The sequence below is a fragment of the Pituophis catenifer genome, unplaced genomic scaffold, assembly GCF_029215685.1.
Source record: "Pituophis catenifer annectens isolate HBS135680 unplaced genomic scaffold, rPitCat1.0.hap2 SCAF_4, whole genome shotgun sequence".
NCBI classification, from domain to species: domain Eukaryota; kingdom Metazoa; phylum Chordata; class Lepidosauria; order Squamata; family Colubridae; genus Pituophis; species Pituophis catenifer.
In genome coordinates this window covers 130,585,049-130,602,724 of record NW_027256884.1, presented here as the reverse complement: position 1 = coordinate 130,602,724, position 17,676 = coordinate 130,585,049, and the positions used below count along the sequence as shown (strand labels likewise).

The 17,676-nt window shown below is 44.1% G+C and overlaps 1 protein-coding gene across 1 annotated transcript in view; it reads left to right on the top strand.

Annotated features, from left to right (window-relative positions):
* The window catches only part of PDE2A (phosphodiesterase 2A), a 206,578-nt gene that overhangs the window by 144,706 nt on the left and 44,196 nt on the right, over positions 1–17,676 (top strand). The window contains 2 exon segments of the mRNA XM_070943043.1: positions 11,267–11,376; positions 11,622–11,677. Of these exon segments, the coding sequence (XP_070799144.1) occupies positions 11,267–11,376; positions 11,622–11,677 (166 nt within the window).

Below are 17,676 nucleotides of genomic sequence, written 5' to 3'. Positions count from 1 at the left end.
AAGTTGAACCCCAACTCTTCTTTGGGGCAACCCCTCAAATACTGGAATACTGCTGTCATGTCCCTCCTAGTCCTTGTTTTCTCTAGACTGGCCAAACCCAAATCCTGCAGCCGTTCTTCTTATGTTTTAGTCTCCAGGCCTTTAATTGTCTTAGTTGCTCTTCTTGGCACTTTTTCCAAAGTCTCAACATCTTTTTTGTAATGTGGGGACCAAAACTAGATGCAGGTGCGGCCTTACTAAGTCTTTATAAAGCGGTACTCATATTTCATGTGATTTTGATTCTATGCCTCTGTTTAGGATTTTTATTAGCCTTTTTGGCTGCTTCCCCACACGGCTGGCTCACGTTTAAGTGATCGTCCACTTGTTGAGTTTTGGCTCCGCTGTTCTTTCCTTGGCTGGAAATTCATGAATTTTCCCTGCAAGCCAGTTCCTGTTCATAGCGCATCCACGAACCTCAACTAGCGGTCAGAAGACATGCTGAAAATTCTTTAATTTCACAACGTATAGCCAGGTTTAACCATAGTTTCAATTGGGAAAATGGGACCATCCTAGACCAAGCCAAGCCCAAAAAATGCCAGGGAATTTCTAGAAGCCTGGCCCTCTTGACAAAGTAGCCATCAATAGACACATAGAGATAAATGACATGTATAGACTACGCAACCAGCCCAAATGGGAACCCCAGCAGCTCTCCACCAGCAACAAGTACCCAGGTCAGCAAAGATTAACTCCAGGGTTAACATCAGACCAACAGTCAAATAAACAACACCCCACTCAGGAAACGGCCAAAGAAGCCAACAGGAAAGAGCCCAACCGAAGGATCTCTCAGACCGTCCCCATCCACACAGACAGGCAAGGCACCAGAATATAGAATAGAATTTTTTTAAAAAATTTGATTTATATGCCGCCCTTCTCCGGAGACTCAGGGTGACTTACAATGCGTTAAGCAATAGCCTTCATACTTTTGTATATTTATACAAAGTCAGCTTATTGCCCCACAAACTGGGTCCTCAATTTACCCACCTTAGAAAGGATGGAAGGCTGAGTCGACCTTGAGCCTGGTGAGATTCGAACTCGCAGTAATTGCAGGCAGCTGGATGTTAAATGCTGCCTTAATAGGAGGCATTAGCCTCCTACACCACTCAGGCTCTTAATTCTTTATTGCCTAAGTGTGATTGGAATAGGTGCATAAACTCTCAGTGTACATACAAGCAATAAGCGATAAATCATGATCATAGTCATCGTAAAAATACATTGATCATACTAGGACTGATGATGTTAACCTAGTTTGGGTCATGAAACTTCTGCAAGAAAGCAAGCAAGCTCAGAGAGCACCACGGAACGCATAGTTCTTTTCCACCTCCTCCTCCTCCTCCTCCTCCTCCTCCTCCTCCTCCTCCTCCTCCTCCTCCTCCTCCTCCTCCTCCTCCCTTCTAGCACTGATGATGTTACATAATTTGGGTCATGAAACTTCTGCAAGAAAACCCCATTTCAATCCTGAACTACAAATATTCTCCTGTTATTGGTTCTCATTCGTTCCTCTCTCTCTGTACTTGAGCACCTCCTGATGGCAGCTTTTGGAGCAAAGGAGGTTTTGCACTCTGCAAATGCGATCATCAATGCATCGGGCTTTGATGTAAACTCTACCTGGAGTATGCCGGGAAACTTTGCAAAGGCCCTCCTGGCCACGGCTGCCACCTGCTTTTCCATCAGGAGCTGCGAGTCCAGGAGGATCACCTGAGGCACAATACACCAATCAAGGAATTGCTCAACAAGCTAACAGTAAAAAGCCCAAGATTACTCCCACCCAACACCGACAGGGCAAACCACTAGAATATAAATGGAGAGCAAACCCCATTCCCCACCAACACTGATGATGTTCCCTAATTGGGTCATGAAATGTCTGCAAGTTCGGAGGGCATCTAAGGATTTCACAGTCCTCCTCCTTCTCCTCCTCTCCTTCTCTTTCTCATTCCCTCCTCTTTCCTTCCTCCTCCTTATCCTCTTTCTCCCTGCAAACCCCACTCTCTTCTAGCACTGATGTTATTATCTAGTTGAGTCATGAAGCATGTTCAAGAAAGCAACCAAGTTCAGAGTGCACCAAGGACCCCACAGTCCTCCTCCTCCTCCTCCCCATAAAACCCCACTCCTGTCTAGCACTGATGATGTTACCAAGTTGGGTCATGAAAGGTCTTCAAGACAACAACCAAGCTCAGAGAGCGCCCGAAGACCCCGCACGATTCCACGCTCTTGACTTTTCGATCCTCCACTGGACACCCCTGTCCTGATGGATCCCCAAACTGGGATCCAGACTGCAGAATGCAGAATTTAGAAGGGATCCTCTTGGAAGAGACTTCTTGGTTTCCAGCTCATCTCTGCAAGTGTGCAAGAACCTTGCTCGGTGTTCTCCACCACAATTTTGCAATTCGGAGTCTTTATGTTGCTTTTCACGTCACCATGTCTTCAATGTCACCAGTGACGGTGGGTGCTTAGTTCTGAGGAGCAGGGAGATTCAGAGATCATTTTTTTTTGCTGATGAGTGTCCTGGATGTAGGAAGGAAGGAAAATTAAATCCCATCTAGGACATGATAATAATAATGCCCCCGCACAATATGATGAGGCATCGCTCAGGCCAGGGTGAATCAGGATATTTTCTGCCAACTTGACTCACGCAGACCTTTTGATCTCTTGCTGTATTTTATTTTATGGCTCCGTCTTTCATGCAACATCCTTCAAGTGGCAGCCGTGGCTTATAGCAGCGCTTATATGTTGACAGAAGCTGGACTCGGTTTCTCCTTCTCCTTTTCTTTGCCTCCTCAAAACCTCTGGAAGGAGAACCTCAGGATGGGTTTTTTTAGGAACAGCAAACTTGGGAAACCCTTGTTTCATAGGCAATTTCCTGTTAGATACGTCTTCTGAATTGCTAGCCTTAAAAATTACATTTAGGGGGTCCTTGGGGGTCTCTGAGCTGGGTGGTTTTCTTGCAGACGTTTCATGACCCAACTAGGTGACATCATCAGTGCTAGAAGGGAGGGGGGTTTGAGGAGAGAGGGAAGAGGAGGAGGAGCAGGAAGAGTCCTTGATGCTCTCTTTGCTGGATTGCATTCCTTGCAGATGTTCTATTTTTATTTTTTATTTATTTATTTATTTTTATATGCCGCCCTTCTCCAAAGACTCAGGGCGGCTTACAATGCGTTAAGCATTGTTGCTTAACTAAGTTGCCGTACCCCATTTCTCTGCAGCTTCTCCTAAAGGAAAACTATTTTTGCTTTTAGGAATAAATATTTTTTTTCGTTCCTCCCAGCTGTCTGGCTCTCATTTTTATTTATTCTTGCGCAACCCCGGCTCATGTTAGAACCCCAAGTTATTCTTCTAACCCGTTGTATCTTCGAGCAGTCACTAAAAGAAAGAGCCTGGTGGCGCAGTGGACTAAACTACTGTTAAAGTAGTATTTAGCTGCCAGCTGCCTGCAATTACTGCGAGTTCAATTCTCACCAGGCTCAAGGTTGACTCAGCCTTCCATCCTTCCAAGGTAGGTAAAATGAGAACCCGGATTGTGGGGGCAATAAGCTGACTTTGTATAAAAAAAAGAACACCGCTTGGGGGGGGGCAAAAGCCCTACTAAGCAGGTATATACAAAAAGTATGACGGCTATTACTTAACGCATTGTAAGCCGCATTGTAAGTCTCTGGAGAAGGGCGGCATATAAATCAAACTAATAAATAAAATAAATAAACGAATGGCTGTAAATCGAGAACGACCTGTCCTGAGGCTTCCTTAATCCAGATCATTGGCTAAAAATATTTTAACCCATCTTCCAAGATGCCCAACAAGCAACCTTGGGGAGCCAGACTCTCAAGCAGATGTGGAGATGGAAAAATTGCAGGGTGGTGGTGTCTGAATTTTTTTCCTGGACAGTTTGATAAAACAAGGACTAGAAGGACAGTCGACAGCCGGGAAGAAATATCTTTCCAATTTGCAAATTAATCCGGTGCCTAATGTGTCATCTTAGCTTCCGGCATCTGTGTCTGGAGAGGTGCAAAACCTTCACAGCCTTTTCCGTTCAGAGGCTGATGAATGAATTGATATTTTGGACAGTGACATCCATCATCCCCGGGAATGTTAGGCTGTTGCTTAATGACCTCCAGAGCTAACGGATTCATCTCTTATCTCGGCTCCGCTTCTTCACCCTTGACAAAAGGCTGGATGGATGATTAAAGATCTGGCCAGAGATGACCCAAAGATAGCTTGTTCCTTCTTTTCAAAGCCACTCGCTGTCCACCGGACTTGAGAAGATTAAAATTGGAGAAGGCGTAAGACGGATGGTCTAAAGCCAAGGGTGTCCAACCTTGGTCACTTAACAGAGTAACAGATGAACAGGGTTGGAAGGGACCTTGGAGGTCATCTAGTCCAAACCCCCTCCCCACCCATGCAGGAGACCCTACACCATTTCTGACCGTTGGCAGTCCAGTCTCTTCTTGAAAGCTTCCAGGGATGAAGCTCCCACAACTTCCGAAGGCAACTTCCCTTCCATGGGTTGATAGTTCTCACGGTCAGAAAATTCCTCCTTACTTCTTGGTTGAATCAATCAATCAGAATAGAGCTGGAAGGGACCCTGGAGGTCATGTAGTCCAACCCCCCACCCAAGCAGGAGATCCTACACCATTTCTGACAGGTGGCAGTCCAGGCTCTTCTTGGAAGCCTCCAGGGATGAAGGTCTTCCGAAGGCAACTTCTGTTCTGTTGATTGATTGTTCTCACTGTCAGGAAATTTCTCCTTATTTCCAGGTTGAATCTCTCCTTGATTAATTTCCATCCGTTGTTCCTTGTCCGGCCTTCAGGTGCTTTGGAAAATAGTTTGACCCCCCCCCCTCCTCTGTTCTGGGATTGACGTCCTCCAGTCTTCAAGTGGCCAAAGTTGGACATCCCTACTTTAGATAATCTCTCCAAAACTGTAGCTCCAAAATAAGCTACAAGGACATACTCCTAAATTGTCCTAAATTCATAGAATAGAATAGAATAGAATAGAATAGAATAGAATAGAATAGAATAGAATAGAATAGAATAGAATAGAATAGAATAGGAGTAGAGTAGAGTAGAGTAGAGTAGAGTAGAGTAGAGTAGAGTGTAGTGTAGTGTAGTGTAGTGTAGTGTAGTGTAGTGTAGAGTAGAGTAGAGTAGAGTAGAGTAGAGTAGAGTAGAGTAGAGTAGAGTAGAGTAGAGTAGAATTAGGAATGGAATGGAATGGAATGGAATGGAATGGAATGGAATGGAATGGAATGGAATGGAATGGAATTCTTTATTGGCCAAATGTGATTGGACGCACAAAGAATTTTGTCTTTGGTGCACACACTCTCAGTGTACATAAAAGAAAAGATACGTTCATCAAGAATCATAAGGTCAATGAGATTTCACTCTAATTATATATTCCACTAGCTTTTCCAGGAAAGATGTTAAAATAAGATGGGGAAAATGTCCTGTATCCTTGCAATCCTTTTATAAAAATTAGAATTACACTGGCTATTTTTCAGCCCTGATTAAACACTGGTTTTGGGGAGAAATTACATACAGAGATGATGATTAGATTAGATTAGATTAGATTAGATTAGATTAGATTAGATTAGATTAGATTAGATTCCTTACTTTAACTGTGAAAGAATCTTGGGTGGATAGGAGGATTTGTTTATTTTTAATTTTCTATCGTGTTTCATCTGTTGATGCTTCCAGTTGCCCAATTCTTTCAGTTCAATCAACTTCAGTCAAATTCAATCAGATCAATTCAATTCCCTGGTAGGAAAAAAATCTCCTGCAAATCTGTTGCCAAATGTGTAGATTAATTCAAATAATCCCTTTAGTTTCTCTGCAATTTCTTATCTCTGCTTAACAGATGCCCGGTGCCTTCTCATCCCAAATGGATATAAGAAGTTTCCCGATTCATATTTATATTAAACATCTTTAATCTTATTCCTAGTGGGCTTCAGGTTTTTTTTTTTTCATCTTTTACTGTCTACTGGATGGGAGGAGGGTCATTTTCATTCTTTCATTCCCCATTTCTCGTGGTTACTCTGTCCTACTTCATTAATTGGCTGGCCTCTTCCTTGAATTGGCGTATCTGGAGATTGACTGAAGATCCAGAAGGATCTCGACAGATTTGAAGTACAAAGTGAAGTACAATCATGAGAAAGGTAAAGTTCTACTAACTAGGCAAGAAAAATCAAATCCACAGTACAAGTAGTCCTCCACTTACGACCGCAATTGAGCCCAAAATTTCTGTGGTTCAGTGAGACGTTCGTTAAGTGAGTTTCGTCCAGTTTTACGACTTTTCCTGCCACGGTTGTTAAGCGAATCTGCCTTCCCTGTTGACTATGCTCGTCAGAAGGCTGCAAAAGGGAATCACGTGGCACCGAGGTCATAAATATGAAGCAGTTGCCAAGCGACTGAATTTTGATCATGCTGCAAAGATCATAACTGTGAAACGATGGTGATAAGTCACATTTTTCAGTGCCGTTTGACCAACTTTGAATGGTCATTAAATGAACTGAGGGATAGAAACAGAGGAATGAAACAGAGGGATAGAATCAAGATCACGTAAAGTGTTAATACCACTTCATAAGGCCTTTTAAGGCCACACTTGGAATAATGCATCCAGTTTTGGTCGCCACGATGTAAAAAAAATGTTGAGACTCTAGAAAGAGTGCAGAGAAGAGCAACAGAGATGATTAGGGGACTGGAGGCTTAAAACATATGAAGAACGGTTGCAGGAACTAGGTATGTCTAGTTTAATGAAAAGAAGGACCAGGGGAGACGTGATAGCAGTCTTCCAATATCTCAGGGGCTGCCCCAAAGAAGAGGGAGTCAAGCTATTCTCCAAAGCATCTGAAGGAAGGACAAGAAGCAACGGATGGAAACTCATCAAGGAGAGAAGCAACCTTGGAACTAAGGAGAAATTTCCTGACAGTGAGAACTATTAACCAGTGGAACTACTTGCCTCCAGAAGTTGTGAATGCTCCAACAGTGGAAGTTTTTAAGAAGAGATTGGACAACCATTTGTCTGAAATGGTGTAGGGTTTCCTGCCTAAGCAGGGGGTTGGACTAGAAGACCTCCAAAGTCCCTTCCAACTCTGTTATTCTATTCTATTCTATTCTATTCTATTCTATTCTATTCTATTCTATTCTATTCTATTCTATTCTATTCCATTCCATTCCATTCCATTCCATTCCATTCCATTCCATTCTAAACTGTTGTAAGCCGAGGACTATCTGTAGAGAATAGGTGACACCAGGCTCAACAGTAGCCATTGCAAGAGAGATCTTGGAGTCCTAGTGGACAACCACTTAAACAGGAGCCAGCCGTGTGCAGCAGCTGCCAAAAAGGCCAATCTTAGGTTGCATTAACAGAGGGATAGAATCAAGATCATGTAAAGTGTTAGTACCATTTTATAATGCCTTAGTAAAATCACACTTGGAATATTGCATCCAGTTCTGGTTACAAGTGGTTTGCCATGCCAGTGTGGGTGGGAGTCTGTTGTTGTTGTTTTTCTTTGATAGTGCCTTGATTAGAGTATTGTTTTCTGCTTGATTATTTGTCTGGGTTTAATCCCTGCTTATCTGGGTGTTGGCTGCGGGAGAGAATATGTTCTGATCTTTTGATTTCCTCCTTAGCTTTTTTTATTGTCTCTTTTGAATACTGTGTAAATGTGATTTATCTCTGTGTTCCTATTGATGGTTGGTTTATCTGACTGCCAGGTTTCCAGGAATTCCCTAGGATTTTGGATTTGGCTATGTCTAGGATGCTCAGGGCTTCCAGTTGAAACTCTGGCTGAATCTGTGCGTGTGTTGTGAGATTATGGAGTCTCTTCAACCCTGAACTACATATATTCTCTTATAACGGTGCCCTTTGATGGAGGGTTTAAACAGTATTTTGGACCTACTAAAGCGGTGGATTCCTGCCCAGGCAGAAGGTTGTGGCTGGAAAATCTCCAAGGCCTCTTCCATTCTGAATTTCCATCTGTAAAACTCTTCTCCCCAAAATGCAAATGGCCTGGATTTTATTAGAAGTTTTATGCTTCATTATAAAAAAAACCTCTAAAATGCCAAATGGACTCTGGCCATAAATCTTAACAACAGGTTTTTTTTGACAAGCCATTCATCCAAGAGAAAGGAAAAGCAGGAGCAGATCATGATCCCCACCACAGGTGAGGAGAGACTCTATTTGAAGAGGAGAAACTGCCCAAAATCTCACTTAGCTTTGTCTCTTCTGACCTAAAGACTTTTTCAGGTCTAGTCTGAAGAAGGAGACTTGCGTCTTGAAATTAGACCTTTCCAATTTGCAGATAATACGAAGCTGGCAGGAGTAGACAACACCCTAGAAGACAAGCTCAGGATCCAAAAAGATCTTGACAGACTTGAAAAATGGGCCGCGTCCAACAAAATGAAATTTAATGTGGAGAAATGCAAGGTTTTTAACACCTGGGCAGGAAAAACAAAAGCTACAAGTACAGATTAGGCGAAACCTGGCTCAACAACAGTCACTGAGAGAGGGACCTTGGAGTCCTAGTGGACGATCCCTTAAACATGAGCCAGCCGTGTGTGGCAGAAGCCAAAAAAGCTAACACATTCCTTGGTTGCATAAACCGAGACATAGAATCAAAAACACGTGAAGTATTAGTATCGCTTTATAAGACCTTGGTAAGGCCACACCTGGAATGCTACATCCAGGTTTGGTCACCATGTTACAAAAAAGATGTGGAGACCCTGGAAAGAGTGCAGAGAAGAGCAACAAAGAGGATTAGGGGGCTGGAGGCTAAAACATACGAAGAACGGTTGCAGGAACTGGGTATGTCTAGTCCAGTGAAGAGAAGGACCAGGAGAGACAGGATAGCATCTTCCAATATTTGAGAGGCTGCCACAAAGACCAGGGGTCAAACTGTTTTCAAAGAAATGAGAAAGGATGGAAACTAACCAAGGAGAGTAGCAACCTAGAACAGAGGAGAAAATTCCTAACTTCGAGAGCAATCAACCGATGGAATGACTTGCCTCCAGAATAGAGCAACTTTAGAAGTTTTGGAGGCTTTCAAAAAGAGACTGGACATCCATTTATCTGAAATGGTATAGGATATACCAGGGATGGCTAACCTTCTCCAGATCGAGTGCCCAAAGCGTGTGCATGCGTGCGAGAATGCACAAATGCATGCCCAAACCCCCAAAATGCAATGGTTGGCCCCTCCTCATACACCCCACGCCTTATGCATGCGTGCATGCCCCCCAAACACCCCACCCCCATGCATGTGCGTGTGGCCCCCCCACACCCCACACCCCTCATGCATGCACAGCAGAGACTCGAAGACCAGCTGGGAGGCACGTGCCCATGCGTGGCAGAGCTGAATTGGGGCAACAGCTCGTGTGCAATCAGAGAGGGCGCTGTGTGCTACCTCTGGCACACGTGCCACAGGTTTACCATCATATATTGCTCAAGTGAGGGGGGTTGGACTAGAAGACCTCCAAGGTCCCTTCCAACTCTATTATTCTATGTTCTATGAAACTCTTCTCTCCTCTCCTCTCTTCTTTTCTCTTCTCTCTCCTCTCTCTCCCTGGATCTTGAACCCTGTCCAGCTTCGGTGATTTTTCATTCACTTATCAGAGCCAAATTTATCTCCCCACATCTGTGAAGGCAGCCGAGCAGAATAAGAACGAATGAGAAACGGTTCTCCGCTCGAGTGTGGGGCCAAAGGCAGAAAGAAACCCTCCCTGAGATGGTGTTTTTCATCTCTCAGGATGAAAGCAACCCAGGCATACACACACAAACACACAAACACAACACCAAGAAGCTCTCAAGAACGTCTAGGGAATTCTTTGGGGAGAAGAGAAACCTCCAGAATGAGAGGGAAGGAAGAAACGTCAGTAATCCTTTGCTTGACTAGTCGGATGTCGTGATCTCAGGGAAACCGGTTCCAATTCAGATCAAGGGATAAACTGTTTACCTGCTTCAGGTGAATCTACGGACAGGTGGCACAGGTGAGGCGGGAAGGGAAGGGCATCAGCTCGAAAGCAAAGAAAGGGCCAGCTCAGTTTGGAGAACGACGGAGAGAGACGTTGGTCTCCCTCTTCAGCTGGAGATGGGGGGGGGTTGTCTAAAAAGTCAAGAGCCTTGATGGCGCAGCAGATTAAAGTACTGTTAAAGTATTATTTAGCTGCCAGCTGCCTGCAATTACTGTGAGTTCAAATCTCACCAGGCTCAAGGTTGACTCAGCCTTCCATCCTTCCGAGGTAGGTAAAATGAGGACCCGGATTGTGGGGGCAATAAGCTGACTTTGTATAAAAAAGAACAACGCTTAGGGGGGCCCGAAAGCCCTACTAAGCAGGTATATACAAAAGAATGAAGGCTATTGCTTAACGCATTGTAAGCCACCCTGAGTCTCCGGAGAAGGGCGGCATATAAATCGGACCAATAAATAAACAATAAATAAATAAAGATGGCAGACACGAAGTAGGATGGAAACTTCACCTTTTTTTCAGGTGTGTTTCTTCTGTGGCACATCTTGACTTTTATACCATACTTTGTGGGCCTTTTCTCACAACAACCTTGTCATGGTAGGTTGGGCTAAGTGACAGAGACCAGGTGGACTTCATGCCTAAGGCAGGACTAGAATTCACCATCACCTGGTGATTGGCCCAAAGTCACCCAGCTGGCTTTCATGTTTAAGGCCGGACTAGAACTCACTGTCACCTGGTGATTGGCCTAAAGTCACCCAGTCAGCTTTCATACCTAAGGCGGGACTAGAACTCACTGTCTCCTAATGACTGGCCCAAAGGCACCCAGCCAACTTTTATGCCTAAGTCAGGACTAGAACTCACTCAAAGTCTTTCTTACCTAAGTCAGGACTTAGAGATCGCTTGTTTCTAGCTGGTTGCCTTTAACCACTAGACTAGATTGTGTCTGGAATTGCTGCCGTGACTCTCTGCCGTTCCTACTTAGGGCTGAAGGCCAATCAAACCTTGGCTGGTGCTTGGCTTGTGAAGACCCAACAAGCGCAGTTTCCTTTGGGATTTTTGTCCAGCTTCTGAGGCTACCCTTCTACTATGGGATCTCCTGGTGGTCTCTTATCCCAGAACCAAACTGGAATTTCTCTTCTTGGATGGTTCCCCTTTAAGCCATTCACCTCGGCTCTTCTTCCCAGTTGGGAATCGAGGACTTGAATTGGGATTGAAATTCCAAATTTGCTGCTTTTGCTTCTGTTTTTGATTAATCCCTCTTTTTTTCGTCCTTCCAGAGATGCCGTCCTTCAGCAGAAGAGGGTGGCCTGCAACGGGCTGCCATTGGCCGAGCTGCAGGGCAAGCCGGTGGCCGGCTTGGCTGCCCCCTTAGCCGCCGGCAAGCAAGGTAAGGAATTGACGGATTCACTTAACAACAAAAGAGTTTGTCAAATTGGGCCTGACTCGCTTAACAGTTACCTCGTTTAACAACGGAACTTCTGATCCCCAATCACGGTCATAAATCAGGAACTATGACGTAAGTTGACGGCGTTAGTTGCCTAGGATTGAATAACGTCAGTTTCTCCCTTTGGGCTAATTAATTAATTTAATTATTTAATTCTTCCTCCTTTTTTTCTCCTTTTTTTTTTGCAGTGTTAATCAATCCTTTGGTGGACAAGAGTTCGGGGGCCGTGGTCTGTGTTATCCTAGTGAGTATCTGGGGGTGGGTGGGGGGAAAGTCCCCGGAAAACAGAGTTTGTGACACGTAATGTCATCGTCATAAAGGTGTCCTTAGGGAGGGGAGGGCAGAAAAGGTCAAGATGGCAGCTCACAAGCCACTTGGCAATCAAAACCCAGTGTTGTGGCTCCGTTGCCTGAGCCTGGGCTATCGACAGATGCAGACTCTGAGAGTGAGGGAGAGGAGTTGGCAAGGCCTCCCTCTCCAGGACCCTCCTCTCTGGCAATGCCTCCGGAGGACACCGAAGGCCAAGAGATAGGCTCAGAGCCAAGCACATCCCCGCAGCCACAGGTGGACAGCGACAAAGGAGATAAGTGCTGGCTGGACCCTTGCCAGAGGCGCAGGGAGAAGCGTGTGCAGCAGAGGGGAAGGCATGCCAGAGATTAGCTGAGTCACTGGACCACACCCCACAAGGTATAAATGTGGGTGTGGTGGCCGGTTCAGTTTGTGACGAGCAAAAGCTAGAAATAATCCATGATCTCTGCGTTATTGGACTTTGCCTGCTTTATCGGACTGCATTTGGATTAATCCTTGTATTGTTGAAAACTCTGCCTGTTTTATCGGAATGCTTGCAGTCTAATCTTTGTTTTGTGTGAGTAAAGTCTGAATTGGCAGCTAGCCACTGGGTTGCTGCCAGCTTTATTTTCAAAGAATTTTGTCGTGTGGCTTATTAACTCCGGGCCGTCTGTGGGGGTGCGTGAGTGGAACGGGGACAGAACACCCAGCTCCCTTTTTTTTTAAAGTGTTCTGGCTGCCATCTTGACTTTTTTGACCTTTACTCCCCTGAGAAGAAGCTTCAACAAACGGTATGAGGTCCTGCCCTGCTGTGTTGCCCAGAGGTGAGCAGCTATGGTGACTTTACAACCTGTGGACTTCAACTCCCAGAATTCCTGAGCCAGCCAGCATGGCTGGCTCAGGAATTCTGGGAGTTGAAGTCCACAGGTTGTAAAGTCACCATAGCTGCCCACCCTGGCCATTGCCTCTCCCTCTAGCAATAACTCTGCAGCTAGGCCAGGGTGTCAGTTAGCGGCCCAACACAGGCAGTCCTTGATTTACGACCTGCCACTTAAGTTACAATGGACGTCTACTTGGAAAGAGTACTTACAACCCGGATTCGAAGTTGCAACGATTGCTCCTTGCAATCACATAACGGAAATTAGTGCCGCTTTGTAAAACCCTAATTAAGAGAGACCACACCTGGAATACTGCAACCAATTTTGATCACCACGCTACAAAAAAGATGTTGAGACTTTTTGGAGAAAGTCTTTCTCTGTGGAGAAAGCTCAGAGAAGAAGAGCAACTGAGTGTCAGCGTCTCAGCACTGACATAGAAAAGGGAGGAGAAGCCTGAACTTTTGCCTGCTAAATCCCTTTGAAGATTCGGTCTCCTCGGGGATGGGGAGGGGGGAGACATTCCTGTGATCTGACGAAGAAGGAATCAGGAGAGTGACTTGGAAGATAGCCAATGAGAAGCAGAGAATTGGGGATCGGAAAGGGAGGGATTGGGGGGCAAAGGTCAGTACTGACTGTGAAGAGTCATGATAAGATTGCTGTGCTCAAATAAAGAGAAAATTTCCTTAAAGATCGGCAGTTTGGAAGTTCATTTATTTTGAGATAGCATCGAAACTTGACACTGCGATGATCAAAGGCCTGGAGACTAAAACATAGGAAAAACGGCAGCAGGATTTGGGTTTGGCTAGTCTAAAGAGAAGAAGGATCAGGGGAGACATGATAGCAGTGCTCCAGTATTTGAGGGGCTGCCATAAAGAGGAGGAGGTCAACTTTTTTTCCAAAGCACCAGAGGGCAGGACAAGGAACAACGGATGGAAACTAATAAAGGAGAGAAGCAACCTGGAATTAAGGAGAAACTTCCTAACAGCGAGAACAATTAACCAGTGGAACAGCTTGCCACCAGAAATCATGGGATTACTGCTGGTTTTTAAGAAGTGTCAAGTATTTGCAAGCCATTGGCACATGTGTCATATAAACACCAGTGGAGGCAGAGAGTGTCTCCACCCCTATGTGGAAAGGAGGGGCTTACCCTGAGTATAAAACCCCCTCCAACCTTTTCCACCTTGCTCTCTCCATCTCTCTCTTTTCATGTTTGTTCCTCATAAGACTTGATCTCTGTTGTACATAGTTAATATGATTTATCATATAAATAAATACATTTAAGACATTTATTTATGCATCTGCCTCTGAACTCTTCCATGCTCCTGGGTGTTTCTACGATCCCAATTCCACAGAATGGTAGCAGAGGATGGTTTCGATCCATCGACCTCTTTTCATGTTTGTTCCTCATGAGACTTGATCTCTGTTGTACATAGTTAATATGATTTATCATATGAATAAATATGTTTAAGACATTTATTCATGCATCTGCCTCTGAACTCTTCTATGCTCCTGGGTGTTTCTACGATCCCAATTCCACAGAATGGTAGCAGAGGATGGTTTCGATCCATCGACCTCTTTTCATGTTTGTTCCTCATGAGACTTGATCTCTGTTGTACATAGTTAATATGATTTATCATATGAATAAATACGTTTAAGACATTTATTCATGCATCTGCCTCTGAACTCTTCTATGCTCCTGGGTGTTTCTACGATCCCAATTCCACAGAATGGTAGCAGAGGATGGTTTCGATCCATCGACCTCTTTTCATGTTTGTTCCTCATGAGACTTGATCTCTGTTGTACATAGTTAATATGATTTATCATATGAATAAATATGTTTAAGACATTTATTCATGCATCTGCCTCTGAACTCTTCTATGCTCCTGGGTGTTTCTACGATCCCAATTCCACAGAATGGTAGCAGAGGATGGTTTTGATCCATCGACCTCTTTTCATGTTTGTTCCTCATGAGACTTGATCTCTGTTGTACATAGTTAATATGATTTATCATATGAATAAATACGTTTAAGACATTTATTCATGCATCTGCCTCTGAACTCTTCTATGCTCCTGGGTGTTTCTACGATCCCAATTCCACAGAATGGTAGCAGAGGATGGTTTCGATCCATCGACCTCTTTTCATGTTTGTTCCTCATGAGACTTGATCTCTGTTGTACATAGTTAATATGATTTATCATATGAATAAATATGTTTAAGACATTTATTCATGCATCTGCCTCTGAACTCTTCTATGCTCCTGGGTGTTTCTATGATCCCAACTCCACAAGAAGAGACTGGACAGTCACTTGTCTGAAATGGTATAGGGCAGAGTCTCCTGCTTAAACAGGGGGCTGGACTAGAAGACCTCCAAAATCACAATGAAAATACAGATAATAACTTTCAGTTTTCTGCAAAACCAGATGCTACAGTGAGCCTTGGTTCACTTCACGACCTTGGCACATTCACCAAAAAAAGGTGGGAAAAAAAATCAGGTCAGTTTTACGACCGTCCCGATTTAAGACCATGATGGACAGGCTCCATTAGGATCGTAAATTGAGAACCCCCTGTTAGAGCATGGATTACATCCGAAGAGAGCTCTGGAGGATACCAGGAAGGGGAAAAAACGGGCATACGAAACACAGAAGAAATCCTTGGTTTGTTTCCACGTCAATTTTTTTCTGTTTTATCTTCCGTGGTTTTACGGGGAAGAAAAGGCTGGATGGAGACAGCCGAGATCCATTTTTAACCACGTTTCTTAAGGCCCTCCAGAGCTTCAATGGATTGCTTCTTTCTTGAATTATTGATGCTTATTGATGGATGGATCACAGTCAGAATATCATCCACCTCAGGGTTTCTGGTTATCTTTGAGTTTTGCTTCTTAAATCTTTTGCTCCAGCTGTTTGTTTGCTTTTGGACAAAGATCGATTTTTTGGGGTGGGGGTGGAACAGAATATCTCTCTTATTACCACTGGTTTTATCCCTTCTTGTCTACCCACATTCTCATCCCAGCCGTGGGAGTCCACAGGAAAACAAATGGGGTGAAAGAAATATCGCTGTCTATGAGCAACAGAGGGGCAGTTAAGAAGTCTGATGCATAAACAAACTAAATAAAAAGTAAATATCACACCCCTCCTGACCATGGAAATCTTGCCCACTTTGGCTCTAGACTACTGCAATGTGACTTCCATGGGGCTGCCCTAGAGGATGACTTCACTGAACTAGGGCTGCAGAAAAATCTTGGTTTACGTAGGAAGAACCTGGCTAGAGAAGAGAAATACACATAAAGACCTACGAAAAGAAAAGAAAACAAATATATATATATATATGTGTTCGCAGAAACAAATATATATATATATATATTTGTTTCTGCGAATATATATATATATATATATATATATATATATATATATATATATATATGTAGGTGTTTGGTTATTCGGGTCTTCTCCCACGTAAAATTGGAAGTGTCTTGGCAACGTTTCGACGAAGTCTCATTCGTCATCTTCAGGCTGGTGTTCTCGACTTCGTGCTTCCAGGAGCAATGTGAGATCGCAGCTGTCTCTTCCTTTTAACTGCTAGTGGGGGTGTGAGCTGATTGGGTGGGAACTTGGCTGTGTTCTGATTGGGTGGAGGTGTGTTCTGATTGGTTAGGGGCTTGGCTGTGCTCTGATTGCTCTGACCTACATACAAACACCCGCGAAAACCTGAGAAAACAAATATATATATATATATATATCTGCGATCACACATTGCTCCTAGAAGCACGAATTCAAAAACACCAGCCTGAAGATGACGAATGAGACTTTGTCGAAACGTCGCCAAGACACTTCCAATTTTACGTAATTAATACACTAAAATAAAAAAAAACAATTCAATTCAATTTAATTTAATTAATAAATTAAACTAGTGCTCCTGTTGCACTAAGGTTTTTTTTTGGTATGTCTATTAACTAAAATATGAATGAAATGGATTCAAAGAAAAGTAAAACAGAACCATTTAAATTTATTAATTCAAAAATTCCTGTCCTGTCTTTTTTGTTTGATCTTTATTGGTTTTAATTCCTTATCTTTATCTGTGGCCCATCTCAGTAACAGCAACTCCAGCTAGGGAATTCTGGGAGTTGAAGTCCAGCCATCTTAAAGTGCCAAGGTTGAGAACCGGTCTTGGTCTAGGACACGGGTCTCCAGCTGTTCTGCCCCAGCTACGGACCCCAAAGAATGCAGCACACACAAAGTCCGTGCAAACCTTAGTTTACTAATTAAGGACTGCTAATGAGCTTCCTTGGTAGTTGTTCAAACACAAGTACAGTTTAAATCAATCTTTTCTGAACAAAGGCTGTTAATTTAACTTCATTAACAGCCGACAAGAATCCAAAGAATAATAACTCAATTCTGAGGCACAGTCTTTCAGATAACCGTAATCTGACTGTGGTTGGCCGAATGCCCAGAAGCAATTTGCAGGAAAACTGACAAGAGAGAAACAAGAGCCAAATCAAACATGTCTGGAATCAAGACACGAAAGAATGTGAACGAAGTTGTTCCCTGCAAATTGCATCAGTCGTTGTCCTTCCTTAAATAGTCTAGGGGAGTGGCCAATTAGCCCCAAGCCTTACTCTCGAGGAGACCTCCTCCTGAGGAGCCACTCCTGCCTTTTGGCAGCTCTGCACGCCCATGCATTGAGAAAAGGTTCCTCCTCTTCGTCGTCTTCACTTATGGGAGCTTCTGGAGGCTCTGAAGGCCCTGGCTGAGTCCCCGCCTCTGGCGTCACATCTTCTCCAGCCTCCTCATTGTCTGACTCGAGCGCCAGCTGCACAGGCTGCTGGCGCAGCACCACACCAGCCTCCTCGCTGTCGGAATCAGCTACTAGCTGCACAGGCCTCTGATGGGCCATAACACCACCCTTGGCTACTTTAAGATTTATGGACTTCAACTTCCAGAATTTTGGCATCCCAAGGTGCCAAATTCCACCTGCGGATCTCAACCTTGACCACGGGTGGACTCCAACTCCCAGAATTCCTCACCCGGCATCGCAAGCTGGGGGGATTCTGGGAGTTGAAGCCCACCCCTCTTCGAAGTGG